Source organism: Natator depressus, chromosome 2 (assembly GCF_965152275.1).
Source record: "Natator depressus isolate rNatDep1 chromosome 2, rNatDep2.hap1, whole genome shotgun sequence".
In the NCBI taxonomy this organism is placed as follows: domain Eukaryota; kingdom Metazoa; phylum Chordata; order Testudines; family Cheloniidae; genus Natator; species Natator depressus.
Window position 1 is genome coordinate 101342931 of NC_134235.1, and position 24916 is coordinate 101367846.

Here is a 24916-nt window from a genome sequence, read left to right on the forward strand (position 1 = left end):
AAAAATATACTGCAAAGAAGAAGGTTACACTGGTGCGATGGGTTTTCTCCATCTCTAATTATTTATTCTGTTAATCTTATATTTTAACTGTTGTATCAATCTAATCTCCCTCTTCCTATTAAAACTCAGAATCCTTCTTCAAGCTGTGGTCCACAGATCTGATACTTCAGTCTGCTTGCAGCTTAGGGGCAGAACTCAACCTGTCAGTCACTGATGGCAGGGGAATGCCTTTGCCTCATCAAGTTCCCTCCAGGTTTTTTTGCCCCCATAGTGGCTGTTAGGGTGTCAAAGGCACCATCTTTCCAGATATGGGCTAGGGAGCCTATGACCAAGCCACCAGTTCCGTCTGTGTTGACTCAGAAGAAAAAGGTGAGGGAAAAGAGGGTCACTGTGAACAGTGCTAGATCCAGTGGGTCAGACTTATCAGTTCTGTCCAATTTGGATACATACTCTGCAGTTCTGACTGAAACCTAAATCAGTTTTGCATTCAGTTTCACAGTCCAGGGTTACAGAGCTAAGCCTCTCTGGATTCGGTAATGCTTAAGTCTGTAAGGCTAGCACCATTGTCTGTTCCAACTCCCTGGCTGTTGTCAGATCCAAAAAAGACTATTATTGTGACAGATTATGTTCATCGTTCAGTATCTGTGTGTTCATCTGATCTGAAAAAGAGACCCTTGGAGGAGAGGAAGAGAGAGGCTTTATGGGTTCTGAGAGCTATATCCCTTTCTCTTGGAAAGAGTAGTAAAACAGAAGATATTGTGAGTCTTTCTTCAGATCCATCTTTGGCTCCTTCTAAGACACCAGGCGGATCCTTCTCACCTTTTATGTCGCCTCATTCTCTGGTGCTATTACTATCTCCAGTGAGATCCATGGCAGATTTGAGGTCAGACCTTCAGTTAGAAGAGTACAAAGGAAGAGTTAAAAGTTCAGGACCATCCACATTTGTCACCTAAGTCTGGATTTTCTCTGTCTTCAGGACAGTTTGTGCCCCTTCCTGGGGGTATATTCTTGGATTCCAATTATTGCAGAGACTGGAAGTCCTGGGCTCTGTGGGATTACTGGGCTCCAACACAGGAGTTTCTGAATCATCCAGCTTGTGGATGCAGAAGTGATGTTCTGACTGTTAAAAATCCAGCAGCTGAGGAATCTTCGGATCTGATTCCATCAGATCCATCTACAACTCAGTCAGTGGTGCCTTATGCTTTGTCTGAAGAAGAGGGTGAGACGTTTGCTCCCCTTTTTGAGCAAGGTCAGTTTGATTCAGACTTAGATCCTGAGTTGTCGCCTGGTGAGCATGTGAGTGTTGCTTCTGCATTATCTCCTCCTCCAGAGGCTTTGCAATTCCATGAATTAGTGGGTCACATTGCATCCACTTTGAACTTACCTTTGGTTACTGTGAAAGAGGCATCACATCCTGCATTTGACATTCGTAGCGCTCCTTCCAGGAATAGGATGTTGTTACCCATATTGGATGGTCTTTTGAAACCCGCTACAGCTATTTTGGCCACCTCTGCTTCTTGCCAACCTAGCTCTAAGAGAGTGGACAAACTCTGTCAGATATCTCATGAGGGGTTTGCATATTTTCATGCTCACTTCATGCCAGCTTCTTTGGTGGTTGCTGCAACTAGTAATAAGTTCAGATCTGGTCAAGCCCATTTGGCTCCTGTGTCTAGAAAGGGGAAGAAGATGGATACCCTTGGGAGAAAGGTATTCTCGTCTTCTCTTGGGATTAAGATAGCTAATTTACTAGGCAGTGATGGCCCATTACCAATTCTATCTGTGGGAGAAGATGGCTTTGTTTATACATGAGTTACCAGTTGATAAAAGAGGCTATGTTGCTCAAACTTGATTAACCTAGCGCTGGATCTTCAGATGTCTTTGACTTACAGAAGAGGTCAGTTATTGCAAGATCAGTCCTCCGTCCAGGATCTGACAAGTTTAAAATGAATACTTGGATGAAGTGATTATTGCTCTCATGGACCCAGAAGAGAAGTCAACAAATAGAACAAATTCTTCAGTCCATACTACTATGTTTTACTACTATGTTAAACCAAAGAAACATAGCCTTGAGTCACCATAACTCTGGAGGACTTAATTGTGTTTATATGAGTGTCCAAGCAAATAGGTTGTCTGTATGGTATATTGTTGTTAACAGGGTCAAAAAGAGGATGTTTTGTATAAATACCAACATTAAAAGCTTCCTGAGGACATCAACCATATTCCAATCCTGCAAGTTCATAGAACAGTACCTTGGAACCTCATTCTGCTCCTTACTACACTCCTCAGATTGAGCCCTTGCAGCAGATATCAATATATTTCATAGCACTTAAAGTAGTCCTCCTGGTGGCTATTGTCTCCAATCAGATTTTTTTTTTGAAGGTGGGAGCTTTCTCTAATGAGACCCAGTTTATATCTTTAATTCAGACAGGTAGTCCTCACAACTGTCATAGCATTCACTCCCTAAATAAGTTCAAGAAATCTTCCTCCTTCAGGTAAGCATCAAAGTTTAAGAGCACTGACACTGCCAGGGCAGAGTAGTCATGTCTCCTGTATTGAAATCTGCTAGATGGCCATTAGTTCACCTAATTCTATATGTTGGTCATCTAATCTTAGCTAGTGCCATTTCCTTTGTTTTGACAAAAGTCTTCTCCACCCATAAAGGAAGATGGAAGAGATATTTATATGTAAAATACTACTTTTTGGATGCCTACATTTAAAGGATGATCCTACTTTCCACATTGCTATGTAAGTCCCATTGTAATAGATCTGTGGATCTTGGCATGAAGAATACGAAAATGTATCTGTGGTTGCCTGAACATTTCATATCTTCAAAAGTTAAGTTCTGCAGATTGGGCCCACCCTGGAGACAAATGGATCCTCCAGAATAGAGAGAGAAATTGACATCCAAGGATTTGTGTATGTTGTCATTAGGAGGTGAAGTTTACCAGGCTGCAGTAGGAAGAATTATTGTGATTTTTGCCTCAAAATATTTTTAATACAATCTTAGAATTTAAGAAAGTAAACTTGGAAATTCTCAAATGGAGGAAATTTCAGTAGACAGGGCATTCCTCTGTTGCCAGTTACTGACTGGTCTGGTTCTGCCCTCAAGCTGCAAGCAGACTGGATTACCTATTTTGATGGATCTGTGGACCTTATTACTTGAAGAAAGGAAATTTTCAGGTAACTATAGATAGATTTTCCTGTTAGATTTTAAATGTGTACTTTGACTATGTAAGAGTGTACATATGAATATTAAGAATTATAAAACTACCTAAGGTTGCTATCTTGTCACTGGAGTTACAAAGGAAATGGTGAGAAAAAAAAAGTTACTCATAAAAGATAAGTAACATGATCATAATGAATAGAGCAACTCATTTTCTTTTTGATGCGTAATAGTAATTTTAATTCACCTGTGACTATGCACTTAGGTCCTTTATTCTGTAAACTGATCCACGTGGGCATACACCTATGCTGCTGTGGAGCCCCATTGACTTCAGTGGGACTCTGTATGAGCATAAATCAAATCACATTCAGGGTATCAAAACAAGTCTTATGATGTGAGTCTAAAGGAGCTCAACTTATTCAGCTTATCGAAGGGAAGATTTAGAGGTGACTTGATCCCTGTGTCTAGATACTTACGCATGGAAAAGCTATCTGATAGTGGGGGGCTCTTCAGTCTTGCTGACAAAGGCAAAACAAGATCCAATGGCTGGAAGTTGAAGTTAGACAAATTCTATCTTGAAATAGATACAATTTCCTAGCAGTGAGCATAATTAAACACTGAAACAGCATAGCAGGGGAGGTGGTGGACTCATCATCTCTTAGAGTCTTTAGAATGAGAATAGATATCATTCTAAAATATATGCTTTAAATCCAGTTTCTGGAGGAAATTTTGCACACGTGTGTTGGGATGGGATTGGGATGGATGGTGGTTCCATCTGGCCTTGAAATTTGTGAATCTATTAATTCCCCTGTTCATCCCCCTTTTTTCATGGGCTACAGGGAAAACAGGATTGCCTGCATTGTCCTCAGCATGCTCATTACACTTGCAGCTCTGCATTAAGACAGTAACTATGATAAAATCTCATGCTTCAGGGCTGCAGTCAGTTGTCTCCGGGGTTCGGAAGGATATTCCATCCTCACCACCTAGATGCATTCTGATGCTTCCTCTGAAACATCAGAGATCTGCCAAAGCTAAAGATGAGGCACCTGACAGGGTTCACTAGTGTTCTGAGGTGGTAGAGAGAATAATCTTTCTTAGGTGCCTGACTAGGGTGTGTTTTATGCACAGGATCAAACTGCCAGATTTGGGATCAACAAGGACTTTCTCAAGTCAGTTTGGCAGGGACCTTCAGGGGTTTTTTTACCTTCTTCTGTAGCATGCTAGGATCATCACAGGGGTATCTAGGTGAAACGTAATCACCTGTCATATACAGGAGTACAGACTAGATGATCTATTGGTCCCTTCTGGCCGTAAAATCTATGAAATATTTCACTTGAATATTTAAGGAAGATGGCCTCTTTTACATACATATAAAAATCCATATACAATGAATACTATTGTAGAATGGCTGGCCTGAGGGTACAGGAGAGTTATTTGACAAGCTTTTATTCTTGCTTTTATTCGTGTGTGATCTGGCATCATCCTGAAATCTCTAGTTATAAACTTGGGTGGTAGGGAATTGTTGATTTACATATTGTTCATGTTTTTAACAGGAAGACAGTGATCCAACTGTTCATGAAAGCCTCAGCATAGAAAATACACTATGGGCAAGCACTGTTGTTGCTTCAGGTGAGCAATGATGCATGCTGTCAAAGTTTATGATGTACTTAAGCGCCTCAGTGACAATATATACTATTTTACAAAGTAACTTATTAATGGCTTTCAAAACTCTTCATGATGTGTCTATTGTTCCCGAGTCTCACTTTTTAACTTTATATCCAAATACGTCTTCCTGCTACTAACTCTTTACTTATTGTCTTTCTTTTTTATCCTTAACAATATCCCGTACTGTGGGTTTGTTGTTTGACTTGTGCTGTCCTTTGCACAGTACCTTAAATGCTCACCTGTTACTTTCTTTAATTGAAACTTCCTGTGTAATTCTTTCCCTTTAGCTCAATGTAGTCTCTTACTGAAGTGTGTGTGTGATGACATTTTGTGTGTATTATAACTTATTGTAAATTTCTGAGACTACACCCTGAGGGAAAATTCAGTAAAAGTGCAGTACTAAAGGTAGTGGACACTGAGCGCTGAATAAAAACAGATGTTTCCAATCCTCACTAAATTTCAGGTTCCTTACTTGCATATATTGTAAAGGATGCTCCATAAGATGAAATGGTATATTAATTAATAATCAGAGAAATGTAGAACATTCTCTGCATAAGAGTTTTTATTTAATCGTACAATACCTAAACACTGTGCTGTACTGATACTAATATTTTTTTAAAAACCCTGCAAATGTGAAATCTAGTCAGTTTATTTTTTTTAAGTTTAAAGTAATTTTGGATAATTCATTTGAGGGCCATGAGTCCCCATACCATTTTTTGTGGTTGTACAATCAAATTTTCCTTTAAAAAATGTTTTTCCACTCTCCCATTTGTTGTGCCTACACTGACCAAACAATGATGGAAACTATTTCACCGTACATGCACACGTGAGCACACACCCCCATCCCCAAAAGTTTAGTGTGTATTACCTTTCAGGAATGTTGAAATTTAAAAAAAACTATGAGAAACCTAAGTCTTTTAAAAATATGGAGATTCAGAGTGAAAGTAGGTAGAAGACAGTCTGTCATTGTTTGAATGCCAGCATACCATCTTCATTTCTTTTCATGTTGAGTATCTAAAATGAACACAGAAAACTGGTTTTGTAATTATAGGTGTGGCTGGTAGCATGCCCTGTTATTAAGGTTGCCTGACACTTCCCATTATAAAACCCTGTTTCTGTTGCTCCTGATGGTACCAAACTTGAATTGTTTGGGCTGAAATGTTCCATACTTGGTGTCTGCTTCAGGCAGAATTTTTGGGGGAAAATTTCAGCTGAAACAGTTTCACTATTTCCAAGAACAAGGCTAGAGAAAAATACATTGTTTTGCCCATTTGGAAAAAAAAAAAACTGGTGACCTTTTCACTGACCTGTTGTATTATCCCAATTGTTTCAAGCAGGGAAAAAAATTGGGGGAGGGGCTTTGTGTCAGGATTGTGCCTTTTGTCAACCCAGTGAAAATCCATACAATTATAGCCATTCAGGCTTTATTTCAGCTTTTTTATGTATGTACCTTTTTAATAAACTATTCTAATGTTACGTATGAAAATATTTTGAGGGGCACAGACAATCTGGATTATTCACGCCTTATCTACTGTGCATCGAATCCCTTATACGCATACATTAGACTTCTGTTACTGATCCTCCACACTATTGATTTGTGGTCTTTCTCCTCTAAAAATTATCAGGACAGCAGCAACCAGAGCTGAAGGTTTCTGAGGTATTCCCCACATAATTCCTTAAACACTCTTTCCTGGCCTGACCTTGACCCTCCTAATGACCCTGCCTAGTATCAGCAACATGTATCCGCAAGATATATACCGTATATATATATGTATGTGTGTGTGTGTGTATATATATATAAATGTAAATGTAAACCATTTCTAATGGCATCCTATGTATATTTAAATAGATTTGTACTTTTTATGTGTGCTCACGTATATCAAGTGTGTGGTTACTTTAATATACTGAGTGGAGATTTTAGAAGGGATTTTTTTTTCTGTTAATGTTGTATAACTTTTGCTTCTACTGGATATTTTGCCTCTAGATCCCAAATCATGTACAGCTTAACTGAATTTTCAGTCTGCTTCCTTAGGGGTAGAGATCCCATGAAAATGGGAATGAATGCAAAGTCTTAAGAATAAGTTCAGAAGAAGATTGTGAATGTGACCAGAGCCTTCACAATTAAAGGTTTTGAAAACTAGTTAGGCCATTTTAAATTTAATCACTCACTTTCAAAATCATTTATCTTTTACTGTGTTTTATTATTGTATTTACTGAGATATCTTGTCATTTCCTTTTAAAAAGAGAGCAATTTAAAAATGAAAATATTGTAATAAAAAGCCCATTGTATGAGCTATTAAGTAAACAGAGCAGGCTAGGTATAATATGACCAGGATAGCTGAAACTGTGAACCAATATAGTGCTGTATTCTGAAAGTACTGTAATCATTGAGAAAGACCTGCTGAGAGACTTATTGAAAGGGAATTACACTAATGGAGTTTTGTGGTCACTAGGGCATGTATCACTCTTGCAAAGTCATCACAGATAAAAAATAAGGGTGCAGTCTGTGTAATTGCACAACTGGAAAAGGACTTTCATACCAGGTCCGACACCTGAATGACTAGCCTATTTCTCTGCATGTCTGTCTATGTACTTAACCCCCAGTGCTACAATATCTGAGTGCCTTCAGAGTGTTAAAAAGAAAGTTACAAATCAGTTAGTCTTTTCTTCTTTTTTGTCTGAGTAAATTGAATAGTTGTTTAGAAAAAGTGTGTGGTATGTCTGTGAGCTACTGAGGAGAGAAACAAAGTTGAAGAGATGAGTTGCTCATTAAGTTTTGAATGCCGGGAGGTTAGTGGTCATTCTTATTTGTACAGGCAATATGTTCCACAGTCTAGTGCCAGCTCCTGTGGAAGTTTGTCTCCTTCACTTACAAGGCTCTCCCTGTTGGTTGACAGTTGTTTAATTCCAATGGAATGCAACTATTATTGGAGGCCCAGGGTAGAAGGCCATCTCTCGGATAGCTTGGACAATCCCATGGGGGGCTTTGAATATCTGTTCAGAGACCCTAAACTGAACTCTTCTCACTGGAGAGCCAGTGCAGAGTACAACACCAGTGTTATGTGCTTATCTCAATCTGTATTACTTAGCAAGTGGTTGCTGCACTTTTCCCAGCTATGGATTATCCATAGTTCTGTGCAGGCATATTTTTGAGGACGGTTGAAGAGACTGGGGATGGCATTTCTTTTGTGAAATTTTAGTGAGTAGATATTCTGGTCTGATTAACTTGTAATAGGGTTTGCCATGTTGTATGTATGAGAGGATGGGGGGAAATATCCTTCTATTTTTGTTCTGTATCTATATTTATAGTGTGCTTTTAATTTGACAGGGGCATGTAGAGCTCAGGATAGCCATTCTTTTGTGTATGTATTTAAATCTAAATAAACAACAGTAAATCATATGTGGATCACACATAGACTGTCCAGGGAACTCTCATGGTCAGAACAAATTACAAGATTCTTAACTCTACTTGATACCTCAGTGTGTGTCCCCTCAGGATCCTATAGGAGATATTTTACCAAGAGACAGCTGTGATCCTAAACTTTAGAAAAGCTCATTTGAAAAAATTGAGGATGCTAATCAAAGTCCCTAAAGTAAAAAAATCAAGATATTAAAATACTTAAACATATCACAGTAGAGTTGCAGGTGTTATGAATATCTGTAGACAAAAAGGACCAGGAGAAAACACTCTTTAAATGACAATTTTCAAGAGATTATTCAAACACAACAGATATCTTTCAGAAAATGGAAAACCACCCCTAGAAAGCCCAATTAAAAGGAGCATAAACTATAGTAGTAAAGTGTAAGATAATAATTAGGATAGCAAAGAGAGAATTTGGAGAGCAAATAAATTGCCAAGAACAGATATGAGGAAATTCTTTCAGTTTGTCAGAAGCAAGAATACTACAAGATAATCAGATCAAAGACGACCAGGAAGTAAAGGGAATTATTAAGGAGGATAAGGACATTGCAAAGATGTTAAATGATTTCTTGATATCATTTTTCACCAAAGAAAATATTGGAAGCTACCAACTTCAGGTCAAATAATGCTGAAGTACAGTCAGACTGAGGAAATGCTGGAACAAATGAGTACATTAAGGTGCAACAAGTCACCAGGACTGTGTAGTATTCATCCAAGAGTTCTGAAGAATCTTGAGAACTAAGTCTTCTTAAGCTGAACTGTTAACAAAAACATGTAATAGCTCATTAAAATAGTTCGTATACCACTGGACTTGAGGGTAATGAATCTCTCACCACCTCTCCAAATGGTCTCATGAAGTTGATGAAGGGGGAGAACAGTGTAGACTCCTGTGAGACCTTCAGATGGACTTCAGGTCCCAATAGAAAGGAATGATTGGAGTCAGATTTCAGTGCTGTACTGTTATGTCCAGATATGTCATGCAGGTGAACCTTTATACGAGTATGGGAAAGCTGAAGAGAGGTCAACTAGTGTGAGCATCGATATGTGACTTCTAACTGTTCTCTTTCGGTGCTACCAACACTGTCTTTATGTTGTGCTCTGCTGTGGAACCCAGCTGCAAAGTATCCAGGATACTGGCAGAAATTACATGAAGCTAGAATTTTGATTTTTGCTTTCTGAATGATTTCACCTAGAAATGGATGATTAGAGAGAGAAGTGATAGTTGAAGTGTACTACATCAACTGTTGGCTTTTTCATGATTGATCATACTATACTATTTTCTAGGGTGATCTCTTCTCTAAAAGAGGCATTCAGAACGTATATTAGCCTGGGCACAATTGTTCTGCGCCAACCTTTACCAGCCAGGAGGGGCAAGAATCTGTTTAGCAGGTGGGGACTAAAATACTTTAAAGAGCTTCTAGATCTTCAGAGGGTATCATGAGGTCAAATTCTGTCATAAGGGGCAGGAGGTTATGGGCTGTGTGCTTTTAGAGATTTCTGCTGGGGCAGAGCCCTCTTATATTTGGTTGATATTTGCTGTGAAGTAAAATGAGTTGCTTGCCAGTGGCTGGTTCTTGGGTCCATGTTTTGATATTGCAAGTCAGATTTATTTATTGGTTCACTATACAGATTTGTTGGTCATGAATATGAAGCTGGGATGACCATGGAGTAGGAGTTTCTCCTCTCTTCCTTTATTGCAATGGCATAGTCCTCTAGGAATGTTTTTAGACTGCTGATGGATGGGTTTTGCACTGTTAGCATTCTAGTCTTCTGCCTATGAACTTCACCTGCTAATTTTTGTCAGTTTAAACATAAAAATATCATACTAAAGCAATATTAAAATATAAAGGACCTTCCTCCCTTGTACTTGCCAATCACATGATACATGGGTCTTCAGCATTATTAAAAGGATCTACGAAGTTTGGCTTGGGGAAAATCCACCAATTGCTCCTATTGAAAATGCTCTTGAATACGGCCAGTACTTAATTTGTGCCAGGGCTTGCCAGGGCTGAGCCCCGGAACCTCTAGGCTTGACAGTTCATAGCCCCAGTACTTCTGGGCTTGCTGCATCAGCTATGAATGTAAAAAAGTTGCTTGAGCCTTGGCACCTCTTTCATTACAAATTAAGCACTGAGTACGGCAGTACCAAGAACCTAACCTGCAGGAAACCTTAACCCTTTTTCCTGAGCATGAGGGTTAAGGTGTAAGGTTCTTCAGAATGTTCATCCAGCTTTTTCTTTCATTTTATTATTGCTAAACATTTATGTTATGATAGTGCCCAAAGACCCAAACAAAGGATTCAGGGCTCCATTATGCTGGGCACTCCATAAACATAGATACAGTCCTCCTCAGAAAACTTGCAATTTAAAACAGACAAGCAGACAAAGATTTGGGAACAGTGAATAACACAAGCTCTGATGATCTTAGTGATATTTGGCACAGTTTTGATTTTTTTATCTTTTTAATTTTTTTGTAAATTTTACACTTTCATCTGGTCATACAGTTGTCAAGAGAGTCGAGTTGTTATGGTTTAAAAGCTGTCTGATAGTATTTCTGATTTATATTCCTTAGCAGAACTGCACTTTCAAGAACATGTTAAAGGCACTCTTGGTCACTGATATATTGACATGCAGTGGCTGACCTTAAAAGTTCAGTTTTCCTCACAATTACTGTACACTAGTATCTAAGATACCACTGTTGTTTGCTAACTTATTTGCAGTATTGCAAAGTGCCTGTCAAGATTCAAAAAAGAAGGCCTAGCCTTTGCTTTGAAAAACTTGTACACTAGAAAGACGAGACAGAATACAAGGAGGTTTGTAGCTTTGCAGATAGCTTATAAAGTGTTGTTCTACTTTGAAAAGTGACTGTAAATACCACACCTTCTTTCTTAACAGCTTTCCTTCGTTATGTGTTCAGAGTTGTATAAGCTTAGCGACTTAATTAGCAGTAGAAACATATTCTGAAAGTTGCTCGACTGATACTGCTAAAATAGAGGATGCTGAATTCAAAAACACAAAGGGGTAAGAAGAGACAGAGACCAGGTTTATGCTACAGACCTATATCAGGATAACTACATCATTCAGGGGTGTGAAAAATCCACACCCCTGAGCAACATAGTATCCCTACCTACCTAATCCCCGGAGTAGACAGTGCTATGTTGACAGGAGACCTTCTCCCACCGACATAACTACTGCCTCTCTGGGAGGTGGATTAACTATACTGACTGGAGAAGCTACAGCTGTGCTGCCTTAGTGCTGTACGTGAAAACAAACCCAGAGGAAAGTTCTGGTTACAACCCTGCTGAGAGCATAGGTTAAACATTATGGGGTTGTACAAGTGTAATTTAAGGCATAATTGGACCTGCCGAACCTTTGTAACTGGGAATGATACATAAAAAGAAAATAATCTAACATGACATTTTGGTTTGCAGTGCTGCCACTTAGAAAAGAGTTTTAACAGTACTTGTAAACTGAGAACATTTGGTATGGAAGTCATTGATCCTTACAATGCCATGTTGAGAGTCATCTTTCAGAACAGATCCACTCTTTCAAGACTAGGTAGACCTTTGATACAGATATAGATGGTAATTTGCTGGGAGCACATACCCAGGAATGGGATTCTATTATGATTAACTTCCAAGATTAACTTCTATGATTAAGACCAAGAATTACAGGAGAATATTTTGTTTTGGAGCTTCTAAAGTGTGTTGGGATTCTGCGTTATGAGAGGTGTCCGTGCAGTATATGAATGTAACATAAATATAACTTTGTATGGAGAAAGCTATTGAAAAATGGATTGTCTTGTACATATGTCATTTTCACTCTATGCATGATTTATATATATATATTAGCTTCAATTTCTTATTTTATGATTTATTAATGCTAGCCTGTAAAGAATGTGTAGAAAACTCTTTCTGCATTAGTCCTGGAAGTCATGGATCATGTAAAATTTTGGGCCTTTGCATTTTGAGCTGTTTACTGTAATACTGATCTATATCTACTCTAATTTAAAACTGGTAAGTTGCTTGCTGGTTATTTTTCCTTGCTTCTCAGACAGATTGTGTCTAGTATGATTAATTATTGTTAATTCTTTTTCTTCCCGTGATGACTCTAGAAATGTTTGGAGTATGTTTAAGTTTATAAGTGGCCTTGTTCTGCCATCATGTGCATCTAATATTAATGGCACATTCATCTCTTGAATGAAGTAGATATAATGAATTAGTAAAAGAAGGAAATATTGATCTGATTCGGGATTTTACTTCAAGGATAAGAGAGCGAGAATTTAACTGCTATTTGAAAAGTAAAAATACATTTGAGAAGTTTCTCATAACTCCAAATTTGGTGAATTTTTTTCTTTTGCTATTTTAAAAAATAAAAGCTTATTGCTTTTGATGATTATTTTAGATATATATTTTAATTTGTTGTAAAATAATATGTATAACCTGTTGCTTGAGACATGTGATATACTATAGTGATAAGAGATGCAGATTATCTAATAAGTAGTAGCATTAAAGTACGATTAATCCCTTATTCTGCTGAATTTATAGACCCTCTGTACTCAAAGAAAAGAGTAAATATTTTTAGGTGGTCATTAGTAATTACTGGCAATGAATGTGGATACAAGATTTTTACCCACACCTTAATTTTCAGCTGCCTCCTGCTTTCCCACTCATTTAATTCAAGCCACCCCTACCGTTGACCTTTTAACATGAATACATTCTTTCAAATGTGCATTGTCTTCCATGGTGCAAGCACAGTCACATCAGTCCCTACTTGTGGTCCTGATTAAGTCATTTTAAAAATATCAAAATAAAAAATTAAAAATATCTTGCCTTCATTAACCTGTGAGATGAAGGTTTGTAGGTCCCACACTTAAACTTTCTTATGAGCCATAGGGTAAGCCTCCACAGCAGGCAAGGCATTTAAAAAAAAAAGAGGGACAATTCAAATATCATTGAAATGCAATTAATTTAATATTTTACGGTCACAAAAAATTGCAGTGCTCAGGAAAATGAAAGACAAGTGTTCAATATTCTACCAGAAATAGTGATAAAAGTGTGGTGATAATGTTTTTAAATTTTCCTTAATAGCTAACCAACATGTTCAGCAATGCTGAAACCTGATTTTCTGTCATGTTCTAAGTAAAAACTGACTGATGGAAGGTAAGAGGAACTCAAAGAACTCCTATATAGGTTTTTGCCTCTTAAAAATATAAGGCAGTAATTTACTTGTGGAGTTCTGGTGATATAAATAAATGTGAGAGCTCATCTTTACCAGTTTGTCAGTGAGAGCAGAGCTTGCACTGATTTTAGGTACTGAACTGCACATATTCAGTAATATTAGAGACAAGGTAATACTAACTCACCAACTTTGTCTCTATAATACCCTGGGACCAACATGGCTACAGCAGCACTGTAAGCAAGATATTCAGCAATGTTGAATGAACTCACAATTCACTGTGAGGGGCTATCAGTGGGTCTTTATAACATAGTGTGTGCTCCGTTTTTTAATGTTTTGTTTAAAAAGGTTTTAAGATCAAATGTATTTTTAACAATTAAAGATTTAGAGTGTGTTATTACTTTCACTGACATAAGTGAAAGAGTATAATCACTTTTGTGGATGTTCATGAAATGCTGTTACCATGCTCTGTGATGTCAATGGAATGGCATTTACCAGTTCATCATCTGCTGTGATTTACATAAACATAATAAGGTAAATTTAGACAAAGCTTGTCATATAGTCCATCAAAAATTGTTAGCTTTTTAATGCTAGGAAGCTTTTGTTACAATGGCTAAAATGAAAAAGTGTGTGATGATATTATACATGTAGAAAGACTTGTGCTTATATAATGTTTTTGCTTATAAAAGTGGCTTGTTTATAGGATTGTAACTACTTGTAGGTTTTTAATTCTATTATCTTACTCTTCATCTACCCATTTGGTAAAACATTCATAATCAACCCTTTTTCTGTTTCCCAGGAACAGTAATTGGTGTTGTCATATACACTGGAAAAGAGACTCGAAGTGTAATGAACACATCCAATCCAAAGAACAAGGTAGGCTGGCATAACTAGAATGACTGCTTGTTAAACACATTTTACTAACTTTTTAAATATTTTTTTCTTTCTGAAGTACTAAATTAGAAAATAAAACATCAGTTCACTAAGTTTATAAGTAAATACCATTCTGTATTGCAGCAAACTGAGTTTTTTAAACTAGCTTAATTTTAAATTTATTTGTGTAGCAGATGAGTTCTTTCTACTGGATGTGTCTTAATTATGTATATTATAAATTGCTCTGTCTCATTTCAGAAATACATCTTAAAATGACTAGTTAAAAATGAAATTATAGTGGTCTGAAAACAAAGCAAGAGTAATGTATGCCTGCAGTATATCTTTAGACCTTGATTCTACAAATTCCTCTCTGTGCACCTACCCTTGAGCTTGCACAGAGCCCCCTTGACTTCACGTCAGCACACTGATGCAGTGGGGATATGTGTGAGGAAAGAAGTCCACCACATAGAAGTAGTTGCAGGGTTAGGTTTGTGTACACTGCAGTCTAGGAAAAATGCAGAACTAATCTAACATTAGAACGGGATTGGTTAGTTACACTTAGGTAAGTTTTTGTTTTGTGCATGACAGAAGGTTCTCCCTCATGAGATCACTTGACATCTTTGGAAGCAGAGGAGTTGAGTGTTGTGTGCATGGGCATGTGCGTGGTCTTCAAGTGCACATTTACTATGTGATCGTATAAATTCTTGTCTGCTGTGAGGTGGAAAGAGGTAATTTTTTAAATTGCTGAATGCCAGGTTATTTTATTTATTATTCCAACAAAATCATAACAAGACTCTTAAACCTAATCCCTTGGCAGTGTTTTAATTAACTTTCTCTCACCAATTCATAGAATCATAGAATATCAGGGTCGGAAGGGACTTCAGGAGGTCATCTAGTCCAAAGCCCTGCTCAAAGCAGGACCAATTCCCAACTAAATCATCCCAGCCAGGGCTTTGTCAAGCCTGACCTTAAAAACCTCTAAGGAAGGAGATTCCACCACCTCCCTAGGTAGCCCATTCCAGTGCTTCACCATCCTCCTAGTGAAAAAGGTTTTCCTAATATCCAGCCTAAACCTTCCCCACTGCAGCTTGAGACCATTACTCCTTGTTCTGTCACCTGGTACCACTAAGAACAGTCTAGATCCAGCCTCTTTGGAACCCCCTTTCAGGTAGTTGAAAGCCTCTATCAAATCCCCCCTCATTCTTCTCTTCTGCAGACTAAATAATCCCAGTTCCCTCAGCCTCTCCTCATGAGTCATGTGCTCCAGCCCCCTAATCATTTTTGTTGCCCTCCGCTGGACTCTTTCCAATTTTTCCACATCCTTCTTGTAGTGTGGAGTCCAAAACTGGACACAGTACTGCAGATGAGGCCTCACCAATGCCAGATAGAGGGGAATGATCACATCCCTGGATCTGCTGGCAGTGCTTCTACTTATACAGCCCAAAATGCCATTAGCCTTCTTGGCAACAAGGGCACACTGTTGACTCGTATCCAGAATCTCGTCCACTGTAACCCCTAGTTCCTTTTCTGCAGAACTACTGCCTAGCCTCTGGGTCCCTAGTCTGTAGCAGTGCATGGGATTCTTCTATCCTAAGTGCAGGAATCTGCACTTGTCCTTGTTGAACCTTATCAGATTTCTTTTGGCCCAATCCTCTAATTTGTCTAGGTCCCTCTGTATCCTATCCCTACCCTCCAGCATATCTACCACTCCTCCCAGTTTAGTGTCATCTGCAGACTTGCTGAGGGTGCAATTCACACCATCCTCCAGATCATTAATGAAGATATTGAACAAAACCGACCCCAGGACTGACCCTTGGGGCACTCCGCTTGATACCGGCTGCCAACTAGACATGGAGCCATTGATCACTACCCGTTGAGCCCGATGATCTAGGCAGGTTTCTATCCACTGTATAGTCCATTCATCCAGCCCATACTTCTTTAACTTGCTGGCAAGAATACTGTGGGAGACCATATCAAAAGCTTTGCTAAAGTCAAGGAACAACACGTCCACCACTTTCCCCTCATCCACAGAGCCAGTTATCTCATCATAGAAGGCAGTTAGGTTAGTCAGGCATGACTTGCCCTTGGTGAATCCACGCTGACTGTTTCTGATCACTTTTCTCTCCTCTCAGTGCTTCGGAATTGATTCGTTAAGGACCTGCTCCATGATTTTTCCAGGGACTGAGGTGAGGTAGCTGGCCTGTAGTTCCCCAAATCCTCCTGCTTTCCTTTTTTAAAGACGGGCACTACATTCATGTTGAAGTTTGGAGAAGGTTTTCCTGGGGTTGGTTGGTTGTTGAGTCTTTTCAATTCTTAGCTGCTTATAATAGCTTGCTTGTAGAGATAGACAGGATAAGTTGTTGAGTGCTTGCTCTTTAAGCAGGGTAGGTGTATGTGAGGTGTGGGGTCGTGCTCACTGAGAGTTTTTTGTACTCTTCTTCCTGTTTCCATGAAATTATAGGAAAACACACCTTTTTCAGTCTGGTTTAGTTTCCAAGTTAGTTGCTGTCACTCTTTTGTTGGCCCAGTTGGCCCACAGGTTTTCCTTAGGTTCTTCTTCACCTTATGCATACATACTTTGTCTAATGAACTGGTAACATTTCCAATTGCTTTTGTTGTTCTGGTGGGAGAATCCCACATAACCTTTTAAAGTTGAAGTGTAGCTTTTATTTTTATTCATACAATTTTCTAAGATGTTCTTCAATTTTAGTAAAGTCAAACAGGAAATAAAATTTGTTTCTCAAAAAGTCTAAACACCACTTTATATACAATATTTTAGTTCTCAAAACAGTTTTTTTAATTAAATAAATTTTATAATTTCTTTAGCCTAAATAGATATTAGAGAAGGCTTTTTTTAATAACAAATTTTGGAGAGATGTGAGGTAGGTAAAGAGAGTAATAAATGTAATAGAGTAATGCCAGTAATAAATTTATTTTTCCATTAAGATAAATATTTTATACTTAAAAGGCTTCTTGTATTAAGAATTAGTTTTAGTAAGGACAGTAGATTTCAGAATGGTGCATATAGCATTTTACCATTTACATAGGAATGATATTAGGAAATTATGTTCAAATTTTTACATTTAGTTAACATATTTGCAAGTATGCATTTCACCAATGCATTGGTCATTTTAACATTTAAGTAATAAACAAAAGGTTTAAAATATTTCCAACTGCACATGTTTTTCTTGGAGTTTTAAAGACATAAGCAGGGATTTTTCTTTGAAAAGTTAAGGGTTTGTATAGTGCCACTTTACTCCTAGCTGATTGTTCTGATAACAGAACCTACCCTTTGTACAGTTAGGTCTCTTCCTAAAACATGAATATTTTACATGGGTTTATGCCTAAGGACATAGACATACAGTTGCTAGTCCTTGGGAGACAGAAATAGAAACCCCCTGGAATGTCTTTGATTAGCGTTAATATTTTGTAACATAACTAGCTAAATATACTATGTATTGTTATATTTACAAGTGTCCTGGCTATAACTTACCTATAGCTATCTTGTTAACATTCAGTAAAGAGAAAGCAAGTTTGTAATGTCTTAATGTTAACAAAAATGAGTTATACTAACTCTACTATTATTTTTGCATCAATATTGAGTTCTCCTCACACTGCCCACCAGCTGCTGTGGTTATAGAACCTTACCCTCTCCATTTTTGCCTGAGTGTTTTAACTAAAATGTTCCTAATTTAGTCTGATAAAAAAAGTAGTTTAGGATTAGTTAAGGTAAGATACATTTTTCTTGTCCATCCTTTTCAGAATGAAATTCATACTCTCTTTGTTAATCATATTGTGAGCGCTATTAAGGAAATATTTAGAAGCAAGCTAGACTCCATAGACATGTTCAGATTTTGTTTAAAACTGTTCTCAGTTAAAATACAACATACTATGCAGAAAGACTAAAAATTAGATAATGTACAGATGCTGTGAATTAAGAAAAGCTACATCTACCATAGAAATTCAGGTTAAGAACTTTGCTTTTCCTCATGCATGAGGTCTGCTGTGCCTTGAATTATGGTAACATGGAAAGAAGTAAAGCCATTGTCGGGGGAGGTATCGGGTGCTGTATCTAGGAGTAATGGTCTTGCGGCAGCACCCACTGGCTTAACTAATAATACCAACTGAATATATAGCTTCCATTATCTATAGAGTTTACAGTTTTGTTCACTGGTTTTTAGCACCCCATTGCCAAAAAAAAAAAAAAAAAAAAAAAATTCAAGCACCCCTGGTGGGAATCACAGAATCTGACTCTAGAACTGCATATTTCAAATTGGTCATAAAGGCCCAGACCAGCTGACTAATATGTGTTCTTTTTGCAGCTGTAGAATTCATGGCACCAACTGTTCATAATACTTTTCCTATCTTATTCTTTGCTAGTTTGTATTGATAGAAAAAATATAAATGTTTAACTGCTTATTGTGGTGATAATTCTTTGTAGTTATAATTCTAGCATTTTCTGTCAACAGTGATCATCTAAGTGGTTTATAGGTCTTGTAATGGCATACATCAAATATCCAGGTTTCAAAAAGTGTGTTTGCTGCAATAGTAAGACATCCACAATGAGCTAATATGTCCATTTTCTCAGAGCCAGCTTGAACATCCGCACCTTCAGCTTTGGAATTCAGCTCTTTGATCTGACAGCCTTTACGCTTGATAGCTTCTAGATAGAAGCTTCTAGTCACAGACAGCTTGAGTTCCTCTCCACAGGTTGTTTGGTCAAAAGAGGCCTTTCGTCAGTGGTAGTTCCTAAATATCCCTATTTTTCAGCTATTGTATACCCTGGTTCAAGATTACATTTTCAACGTTGCCCTTCTCTTGCTATTTGGGATTCTGGTATAGAGACAAGAAATGTTTCCTCCATATATGTGTGGTCCTTTGAGCATGAGATTAAGTGCCATCTCATTCTGACTCACTAAGGAAGGAAGTTTTCATTGAGAGAATATCACAAGCAGTTAGATGTTACAGTTCTGTTCCTCTTTTATGGTGACTTAATCTTCTAGGGACATCTCCTTTCCTGGAGAGAAATCCACCAAATATTTGCCCTGGAAGGATGAACTTTGCATTTGGAGATGAGGGAATAACACAAGGACCAGACTTCTGAACCTCTGTCATCATCTCCTTCCCTTACTGTCTTTGTTCTCATCTTTCTTCCTCTCTCCACAGAGGTGTCTAAAGTTTGCAGGATATGGTGACTTTCCTGTCTTTAGGTATCCTTTTTTTCTTGGTTCAAAGAAAGCAGCATAAGTTTTCTAATATTCTAGAACTGAGGAACAGTATCTCTTCCAAAATGATGGACTACTGGAATCTGCAAAGGAGTTTTTGGTGCATCCAACAAAAGATCCATATGTGGCTAGAAAGCCCTGAACAACTGTATTCTTTTTTTCCTGCAATTTCATTGTACGCTCGGTTTCTTAGTAATTTCTGCAGTTGCTGAAAAGGTTAAGAACAACAGGATTTCCAGACAACTTTTCATTTTTATAGAGACTTCCATTAACTGAAGCAGTCAGGGGAAGACCTGATGTTTTCCAGCATTTCTTGTGAGGATAGCAAGTTATCAGAAGTGGCCTGATATTGCTACTCCTAATGGAGCAAATTGTTATCAGTGGTCAACCTTTCTCTAGAAGCTGAAAGTCTAAAAGTGAAGTTGTCCATCCTAGAGTGTCAGATGTGCTTTTTACAATGTCTCTAACACTCACCTAGTTTATTTATTTATTGCAATCATATTTTACAGGTATTTTTGGCTTAAAAGAACTAGTTTATCCAGGAAGTAGAAGCTAAAGTTCTGAATTTGCCCATGTGCTGGTAGATTTAATCAACAAAAAAGACAACCTTGGATATTTTTAAATATACTAGACAAACTGTATGGTTTGGGGTTTAAGGTTGCATGAGCAACCAGATTCTGGCATTTTCAAAAATTGAGTGCTGAACTCAAAATTTTAAATTGCTTTTTTTAAAAAAAAAAAATGTTTCTGTATTTTCTAGGGTTTTCTTAAGAAAAAAGTTTTTTTAAAGTATATTATGTGTAACTGTAACAACTCTTCCATCATGCATGGCATCATGTAAAATTTGAATTCTTGAATCTTCAGTAGTGCAACACAGCTTGAACTATGGGACTAACTGCATTAGTTGCAAACAAGAGCAAGTTGTTATTTCTGGGAAGAAATGGGTCACAGGAACCATGTGCAGTGTCTGGAAAGTAGTTGGTGGGGGCGGAGGGAGGCGTGACTGAACTGTTCTTTCCCTTTCTTCTCCTTCAACCTTTCTGAGAGGCTGTTTGTTCCCAGGGTTCCCAGTTCAATGTGTGCTTTTGCTGCTGCTTTGGCACTGATGGCATGGGCCCAGCCATGAATTAAATGTTCACGTTCACTTATTTTGGCATGTTTCCAAAAAAATTTCTGACCATGCAACCAAGAGAAGGGAAATCACAATCTTCAGCAGTTTACAACTCAGCTAAACCAGAATGGAATTTCATAGAACAAATAAAAGGCACTACTTTTAGCCTGAGAGCTTTCCCACTGCTGAATTTCAAAGGCCTGCTGCAAACATCTGGAGGTATTAGAACTGTACGTCTCAAAATGTAACGAGTCTTTTTTATAATATAATGTCCATTTCTAGCTCCCCCATAATAGTTCCTGAAACCTGGGATGTATAAGGTAATTCTGATGGGTCCTTAACTATTTGCCACTGCTTTAAAACTAACAAGAGAGAAGCAATGAAAGTTTCTAGTAGCTGCTTTCCATTAACAGTATATTAGATGAAGTCTACTATTCCATCACTAAAAAGGTGATTTATGTGGTTAACCGCAATTAGCACTAATTAAAATTATGTGCATAAATCTTCACTTGATAGAAGAATATGGACCACTGAATGCCTGTTTGCTAGTTTAAATAAATTACTGTATAGTACATTATTTAATTATAAATTCCAGGCGTTAAAAAAAAGATAGTATTCCAGAAATAAGTTAACTATTTCAGACTGCATATATCATTGTTACTTAATATTAAAAAACTAATCCTATACGCAAGGCATAGACTGAGTAGCCAGCTCATTTACAGTCCATTGCCACATATTCTGGGATGAATCCTACCCACCCCTTCTCACCAGCACCACCTGCAGAATGTAGGAAATGGCAGCAAAGCAATTATTGCTGCAAGCTTATAATGGCAGTATCTCCCAGAACTCCTGCACACCCACTAAACGAGGGAGTTTCATATACCCACTGCATCCTTGCACCCACTGCTAACCTCATTCCACCCCCAATTCCTTTGTGAGCTGAGGACAGAGAACCCACATGGAGAACACACCCTTGTAGCATAGAGGAGGTTCGGTTCCCTTCTTGGGACCCCAGAATCCTGTTCCCTGCAGAACAGAACCAAACCAGTTCTGTTGATGTCAGAATCCTCTGAAGATACTGATGGGTGGGGGTGGAGGTAGAAGAGAAGAAGACGCTCCTAAAGAAGTTTAAAGCAGCAGTTCTTCAATACAGGACAGCACATTCTAGAAGTGCCATTTGCACCATACATGCTGTAATGAATAATGTTACAGTATTTTCTGTCTTACAAAATCTAATTTATTCATCAAAGTACAGGAGAGCCTTTCAGCCTGTAAAATCTTGGAGATATGAAGTACGCTGTCAGACAGACAGATGTGAGCTAAAGCTTTAAAGTTTTGTTCTCTGTTAATTTGCCTTTAAAAAACATATAACGTGGTTCGCTTGGTACAAAGACAACCCAGATCTTTCAGTTTATTTCAAGAACTCTGTTACACTACTCCAAATGGAAATGTATCATAGGTATTGGCATGCCAATGAGTATGCAAAATATGATTCACATTTACTCCTGGAATTCTCTAGTATTGTCTCACAAAGTAGAATTTGATACTGAAACATTATTTACTACAGGATATATAAAAAACCCCATTAGTGCTTATCTGTGATATAGTAATCCTGCCAGGAACAGGTTTATAGACAAATCCACATTCAAAATAAGTATGGAGACTAAAAGCAGGCAAGCCTTTCATTACATGTGACTCAGATGCAGAAAATTTCTAGAATCATATTTAGAATCTAAATACAGATTTACACCTTCAATGAAATGTACAAACATTAGTTCGCACAACCGTCTCATGAATTAAATTAGTGGAGTCTTGTCTACATGGTGGGGTAATGTACTCTACAGGGATTGTGATTTCATGAGAACACTAATACGTTGTGCATTAAATGGTTCATGTAGACCCTGCTGGTGCACACTAAAGGATCCTTAGTGTGCTTTAATGTAATACTTTTTCTAATAGCTCTACATTAAAGTGCACAAGCAGGGTCTACACAGACCAATTAATGTGTAACGTCTTAGCGTGCTTTAGATATCACACCCTGTAGAGTGCATTACCCCCACCGTGTAGACAACCTTGCTTAGACAGAAAGGAAAACTGAGTCAGACAAGTTAAATGCTTACCCAAGACTACACAGTCACCTCAGGATTTCCTGGCTCCCAGTCCAGTGGTGGTTCTCAGACCACTAAGCCATGCTGCTTCTCAAAACAAAGTGAGATAAACAAAGATCTGGCCAATACCCAGAATGATCAAACAATGATTTCATTATTGGTGCTGGTGTCTTCAACTATGGAAAGAAACCTAAAGTCTGAGTGCTTCTGTGTGCACAGGGTTCTTTCATTTCAAAACAATGCAAATAGTTCTTAACCTTAGCAATAATCTTTCTAATGGGAATAGGTAAAAACCCTCAATTATAATGAGCTAAAACTTCAGTTATAGACTGTTTCTTATAACCTAAACCTATAGTTACCAGGAAGATACTTATTTCAAGAAAATAAAAAAATTCGTACAAGAGGTTTAAAAAAATTAATTGTGACAGGTTTGCCATTTTCACGCCATTCATAATAATAAGTTACTCAGAGTAGAAACATCAGGAATGAAATGACAATATAAATTGCTTGAAGCTGTTATTGCAATCCCTTGGGTATATTGATTTGTGTTTCTAATAAAGAGATGCTTTTAAATGTCTCACTGACAGAGACAGGTAATATGGGCCATTATGTGGATTAAAATGGCCAGTTATTATTTGAATCTTAGTAACAGCATTTTTAAATAGTAGTTCAAAATGAAATCAATGCATATCTGGTGCATAAGTATTTTCCATGTTACATTTTATATCAAATTAAGACATTTGGAGAGAACCTTTTTGTAGTCAAAAGTTGTTCCACATTTTTAAATAAACATGTAGTGTTTATATTGCTTAAAATGATTAAAAATATAGACACAGCATTATGTTTATATGTTACCCTATTTTACCTTGCAGTTTTATCACTGACGAGATATAACATTTTATGCTTAAAGAAATACTTGTTTAAAATTTTCTGAGTGTAAGTTTCATAAAAGAAAACTCTCTGATGAAGTGGATAATAGGAGTAAATCCACGTGAATTAGTCTTCAGAGAAATTTTTAGAGTATCTGTTGTTAATATGAAAATCATTGTTCCAAAGCCTGATCAACAAAGGATTAAATAGAACAACAAACCTACAATAAAGTAATTCAGTGACATGTAGACGAGCTGCAGTATGGTTTTTAGGATTATGACAATACATGCACCGCCTTCACTTGCATAATCAGCACACTCCGATATTACAGCTGCTAACAATTAAAAGTTGTGTTCCTTCATGTGAAATGTGCACATGAATAGACTTATAATTTCAGGCAGCAGTAAAGAGGCAAAGTATTAAATGTTGAAAAAACAATCCTAATTATAACATCTGGGATATATTTCTGTATCATAGTATTGTAAAGAATATCTAAACTAGTGAATTTAATGATCATTTAGATTGTGTTTTAAATAAGCATTTCATTTTGCATTGATAAGAAAGATATTTCATGTTAAATAAACTGTACCCATTGTTTGTCCAAATATTTGTGCGGTAGAATATAATTACAATAGGTAATTGTGTGTGTAAAATATGTCAATGTGTATCTATGTAGAGAAGAAATAAAAACTGCTTCAAAGGTATTTAATAATCCTTTGAAATTATATGACCTGTACTTATCAGCTAGTATTCTGCTAAGTCTAAACAGTGAGGTTTAATACGTTACATGTATATAATATGTGAATGCAGCAACTGTCCCAACAGTTCTTTAAAATACATTTACTATTAGAATTCTATATATAATTTTGCAGAGGTCTGAGTGAAGATTCCTGTAGGATTTCCCTAATTTCTCCTTTGCTCTCTTTATAGTTTTCCATTGCCACTCAAAGGTCCTATATTTACCATCCCCCAAACAAAAGTCTGTGAATGCTGCCATGTAGGTTACACACAAGATTTACTCAAGAGTTATGAGGCACTTTTCTGCCATTAACTGAATGTGCTTCTTCCAGTGCTTGCCTGTCTTTAACAAGTGAGGATGGTCTTGGAAACTCAACAGAGATCCCACTGCATGACAGGAAATAGTTTGCCATTAGACTGCTGTGTTAAACCATATTTGTGGGGGTGGAGCACAAAACAACTGGTATTGTATTTAAAAATACCGAAACTTCAAATAGTTTGTGAAAGCTCCAATCCCGCAAAGATTTATGTGAATACTTATGTGACAGAATGCTGAAGCCTCAAA

General features: G+C 37.4%; 1 protein-coding gene across 2 annotated transcripts in view; it reads left to right on the forward strand.

Moving 5' to 3' along the window:
• ATP9B (ATPase phospholipid transporting 9B (putative)) overlaps positions 1 to 24916 on the forward strand; it is a 283165-nt gene that overhangs the window by 152801 nt on the left and 105448 nt on the right. For both annotated transcript variants that reach the window (XM_074944742.1, XM_074944743.1), the window contains exons 10-11: positions 4717 to 4792; positions 14226 to 14302. In XM_074944742.1, coding sequence (XP_074800843.1) covers positions 4717 to 4792; positions 14226 to 14302 — 153 coding nt within the window. The remainder of the gene's footprint in view (positions 1 to 4716; positions 4793 to 14225; positions 14303 to 24916) is intronic.